This window comes from Ovis aries, chromosome 3 (assembly GCF_016772045.2).
Source record: "Ovis aries strain OAR_USU_Benz2616 breed Rambouillet chromosome 3, ARS-UI_Ramb_v3.0, whole genome shotgun sequence".
Lineage (NCBI taxonomy): Eukaryota > Metazoa > Chordata > Mammalia > Artiodactyla > Bovidae > Ovis > Ovis aries.
In genome coordinates this window covers 134,987,303-134,992,625 of record NC_056056.1, presented here as the reverse complement: position 1 = coordinate 134,992,625, position 5,323 = coordinate 134,987,303, and the positions used below count along the sequence as shown (strand labels likewise).

Here is a 5,323-nt window from a genome sequence, read left to right as displayed (position 1 = left end):
GGGAACGAGAGATAGATCAAGGGTTGCGAAGCATCTCAGGCAGTTAGGTAAGATTGTAGAAATCTATGTCCCGTGTGTGTGTGTGTGTGTGTGTGTGTGTGTGTGTGTAGGAATCTATGTCCCGTGTGTGTGTGTGTGTGTGTGTTAGTTTCCGGTTCGGTCCATGGGAAATGGCAACCCACTCCAGTATTCTTGCCTGGAGAATCTCATGGACAGAGTCGCACAGAGTCGGACTCGACCGATGAGACTTAGCAAGCATGCATGCCCCTTGTAGAAAGGCTGTCAAGGTGAGGTGACCTTGAGGTGCTGAACGTAGGTGGAAAAAGGTTCCAGAGAATAGTTTAATGTTACTGCCTCCGAGCGTTCAAGAGAGAGAAGATCCCGTTTTGAGACAATACCTGTATTTGGTTTTCCTTCAGCCGAGGGACAAGGGTAGGGGTTGGAGGACCAGACCCGGTGGGCGGGGCCTACGCGAGCGGACGGGATCACGCGGGCCCTCCCTCCTGCAACCGGCGGCCGGGCGAAGGGGCGGGGTTTCCGGTGGCAGCGGCACTCGGGCGTCGGGTGACGCTAGGCGGACAGATCGTCACGTGACACGGAAGTGACTACGAACAGGAAGAGGACGAAAAAAATAACCGTCCGCGACGCCGAGCCGAGCCGGACCCGCAGCCACCATGAACAGCAAAGGCAAGGATAGGGGGTGGCTGAGGCCGCCGGGGGGACTAGTGCTGGCCCGGAACGAGCGGGCCCGGAGCCCAGGGTCACCGAACGCCAGGCCTGGGGCGAGGTGCGCCGCGCTCCTGAGCCAGCTGCAGTGCCCGGGGCTGCGCCAGACACCTTCGTCATTCCCGAACTACGGCCGTTCGCTCCCTCACGGCCCTTTCTCCCTTAAACTCTGTGGCGCAGTTTGGAGCTGCGGACTCGGGTTGGGGGGGGGCTGTTGGGTGGGTGGGTTGGGGGGGTGGGGAGAAGGTTTGTCGTGATGGGCATCTGTAGGAGCAAATGGGGAGCTGGAGGCGAGATTTGGGTAGGCCAATGGAGAACTGGCAGAGGCGGGGCGCCGCGCTCCGGAACCACAGGCAGGCCTCCGGGCTTAACTAGTAAAGTGCCGCTCTGGTGGGCGGGCCAGTCGGGCCCGAAGGGGGTCTCTTCCCCCTTACCCTCGCTGGCGGCCAGAAAGTCTCCCGGTTTCTGTGTCAGAACATTCCCTTCAGCCCCCTCCACGATCTCAGCATTCACTTCCACCACTCACTCTTTTCATTTGGAAGTCGACCTTGAGTAGGAACCTGTGAGGTCGATGACCACAACCACCGTTACTCACGAGGTCTTGGTCAGTTACAACCAGACCTTTGGAGACCACGCAGGACAGGGAGACAGGACACACCGTTGAAATACCGGCTAGAGGGGATGCCCAGAACTGCCCTGCGTTCTGAGAGGATCTTGGGCCCAGCTAGACTTTCCCCTTACAGCAGTCGGCTACTGGATGTCCAGTTGGAATCCAGCTTCTTCAGCTTTAAGGGTGCAACGAGAATGCTTATTTTCTTGGCTCCAGGAATCAGGCCCTCTAGGGCAGTCTGTTTGGAAATCTCTTTTTGCTTATCCCAGCTAGATTAGCTACCCAATATGCCCTGCTTTGTTTTGGTGACTGTATGGTAGACAACATGCTTTTTTTCCCCCCTTGTCTTCCAGGTCAATATCCAACGCAGCCAACTTACCCTGTGCAGCCTCCTGGGAACCCTGTGTACCCTCAGACCTTGCATCTTCCTCAGGCTCCACCCTATACTGATGCTCCACCTGCCTACTCAGAGGTGCTTCCAGTTAACTTAATAATGGAATACTCTTGGATCATGTTTTCGGTCCTTGGCCAAGTCTGGCTCCACACATTTATTTACTTTCCACAAACAGAAGAGAGTGCTCACATGAATCATCTTAAAACGTGACATAGTTCAGCCATTTCTTTTGGGTTTGAGAAGGCATTATCTGATTGTTTTATGTTATTTGGCACTGGCTGAAGTTAAGAAGATGAGTTTGCATTCCCTGAGCCTAACATTAGCTATAGCAGGAAGTGATCCAGGAGAATATTGAGTGGCAGTGGAAAGGCAACTTGTGTAACTCAAAGAGTGTAATCTGCACAAGGAGAATTAAGACTTGACTCATTAAATTGAGATCTGAAATAGGAATGTCATGAAGTAACTTATTGCCTTCTCTTCTGCCTCTTCTAGCTCTATCGTCCGAGCTTTGTGCACCCGGGGGCTGCCACCGTCCCCACCATGTCAGCTGCATTTCCTGGCGCCTCACTGTATCTTCCCATGGCCCAGTCTGTGGCTGTTGGACCTTTAGGTTCCACAATCCCCATGGCTTATTATCCAGTTGGTCCCATCTATCCACCTGGTTCAACAGTGCTGGTGGAAGGAGGGTATGATACAGGGGCCAGATTTGGAGCTGGCGCTACTGCCGGAAACATTCCTGTGAGTATGACTTGGTCACAAAAAAGCTCGACCCTTGTGTATTTTAACTTTCTGAAATGACTGGTCATCCTTTCATCATCCCTGGGTAATAGTTGCTGGTATTGGTGTAATAATCACTGACGTCCAGTAGTCAGGCAGAAAGCACTCAAAGGGGCAGGAGAACCGTGGCCAGTCAGTAACATCTGGCGTACTCACTGATGTTAGAATTTATCAGATTCCTTTGTTTTCCTGTCTTAGGAGTCCTGCCTGCTGCTTTTCCAGTTCACTTTGATACTAGTTTAGTAACACTCCTCATTCATTCCATAAGCATTTATTTATATGTGCCATCAGCATGGCATCGTATTAGGAACCATGACGATTAAAAAAACAATGCATAATCCCTATTAAATTGCATTTAGAGAGATACTAGGGATTTTAGCAATGTCTCTTGATTAGTTCCCCTATGTATGGGAATTAGAGCCCATATGGTCCTTGCTAGGACCATCTACTCAATAACCATAGGCTAGGGATGAAGTGAAAATGCTGTCATCAGGTAGAGCCTTCAGATTATCCAGGGCCATTTGAAAACTGTCAGGCCCTGTGATATAAGTCCCTGGACCTGGTACCCGCTCCGTTTTGGGATGTGAATAGGAGTGATTTTCTGCACTGAAAATGCCAAGTCTGGACTTCCCACACTTAGAAGGTATCCATAGGCTTTATTTTGGATCCAGAACCCTTTAAATGAGTGGGTTTCCTGTTTATATCTTTGGCCTTACAAAGAATGTAGACCTGCTGGACTCAGATTGGTGGCCCAGATAGCTCTTTGAGATGCCGCTGGTTAGCACACTGCCATCTTCCTGATTGGTCCTTTTTCACCTTTGTCCACTTCCCTCCCATAGCTGCCCTCTGCCCAATCAACCTTGTCTTTTCCTTTCAGCCTCCTCCCCCTGGATGCCCTCCCAATGCTGCTCAGCTGGCAGTCATGCAGGGAGCCAATGTCCTCGTAACTCAGCGGAAGGGAAACTTCTTCATGGGTGGCTCAGATGGTGGCTACACCATCTGGTGAAGAACCAAGGCCATCTCTATGCCGGGAAAGACATCACATACCTTCAGCACTTCTCACAATGTAACTGCTTTAGTCATATTAACCTGAAGTTGCAGTTTAGACACATGTTGTTGGGGTGTCTTTCTGGTGCCCAAACTTTCAGGCACTTTTCAAACTTAATAAGGAACCATGTAATGGTAGCAGTACCTCCCTAAAGCATTTTGAGGTAGGGGAGGTATCCATTCATAAAATGAATGTGGGTGAAGCAGCCCTAAGGATCTTCCTTTAATTCCTCTGGAGTAATACTGTACCATACTGGTCTTTGCTTTTAGTAATAAAACATCAAATTAGGTTTGGAGGGAACTTTGATCTTCCTAAGAATTAAAGTTGCCAAATTATTCTGATTGGTCTTTAATCTCCTTTAAGTCTTTGATTTATATTACTTGTTATAAACGAACCGCATTAGTTGTCTGCCTTTTTCTTTCCGTCCTTTGCCCCTGGTCCTACCCTCAACCCTTGTCTTCCACTCCTTCCCACCAATCTCCATTGAATCAATGGTGCAGGACAGAAAGCCAGTCAGACTAATTTCCTTCTCTCCTTGCACTTCCCCCCACTTGTCATCTTTTAACTAGTCTTTCACAAAGGATCCTCTGAAACCCCCTCTGTGCCCCAAGCACAGGACCCATTGCTTCTGCTTTTGCATCTCCTCAGGCAAAAGCGGAGGGTGCCTTTTGGACCCTCCTCATAGGTTTTCTCTTCAGACATGAACCAAGCCCAAATTTGTTCTGGTGCCAGAAAAACTGAACCTTGTTTTAACAAAGGATATCAGTGCAAACTACCGTAAACAGCAGTCTTTATAATTTTGAGGGGCAAGGAAGAGGATGCATTTAAAAGCCTGATGACTCTGGAGCCAAATTAAGGGGAGTTTGCAGATCAGAAATTGGTTACCATTTCTTGTCAGTGTCTGATGTAGCCACTTATGGCTCCCAAGAATTCCTCAGCTGGGTTAATGGGGTCATATTGTGAATGCCTCACTACTAAATGACTTGAGTCCAGTGAAATCTCATTAGGGTTAAGAATATTTCAGGGATCCTTAATATTTTGATTTTTGTTTTCTAAAATTGGATTTTATTTTATTTTATCTTATAATTTCAGTTCATCTAAATTTGTGTTCTGTACATGTGATGTTTGACTGTACCATTGACTGTTATGGAAGTTCAGCGTTGTATGTCTCTCTCTACACTGTGGTGCACTTAACTTGTGGATTTTTTATACTAAAAATGTAGAATAAAGACTATTTTGAAGATTTGAATAAAGTGATGAAGTTGCATTACACCTCACTTCAAGGATTCTTTACTCAACTTGTTTTTAGATCTCTTCTGTATATAACGTTTTTTATATCCCACCTAGAATTCAGATAAGTGTTGCTGTCATTGTTTTGTTTTGTTTTTTTCTTTTAATGAAGTCTTTGAAATAAATGCAGGAGTACAAGGCTAAGATTTGACCATTTTCATGAGTTCCATTCTAGATGTTAGCTTTTTTTCATTTTATTTCCTAAGTGCTTTCAGATTCTTAAAAGCCTATTAGGCCAGAGGAATTCAGAACATAAACTTAGAAATAAGGGAACAACTGAGTCTCCTCATTTGGAGGAGTCTCCTCCAGCCCTTAAGTTTGACAACTGTTAAGCTGTAAGTTGAGGGTGATCTTCGGTTTTTCCAAAATTCTGTTTGGAGAAATGCTGAAAACTGGAATATAAGTTGCTAAGATGAATTTCTCAACTCTTGGGTCTTACCTTGGGTGGACTTGAGCTTGAAAAATGAAGACCATATAG

At 47.0% G+C, this 5,323-nt stretch overlaps 1 protein-coding gene across 1 annotated transcript; it reads left to right on the top strand.

Annotated features, from left to right (window-relative positions):
• Positions 1-592: 592 nt before the first annotated feature.
• Positions 593-4,832, top strand: DAZAP2 (DAZ associated protein 2). Its single transcript, XM_012174256.3, has 4 exons — positions 593-687; positions 1,690-1,808; positions 2,223-2,468; positions 3,385-4,832. Exons 1-4 carry the CDS (start codon positions 675-677, stop codon positions 3,511-3,513), a joined length of 507 nt encoding a protein of 168 aa, XP_012029646.1. The 5' UTR covers positions 593-674; the 3' UTR covers positions 3,514-4,832.
• Positions 4,833-5,323: the final 491 nt, after the last annotated feature.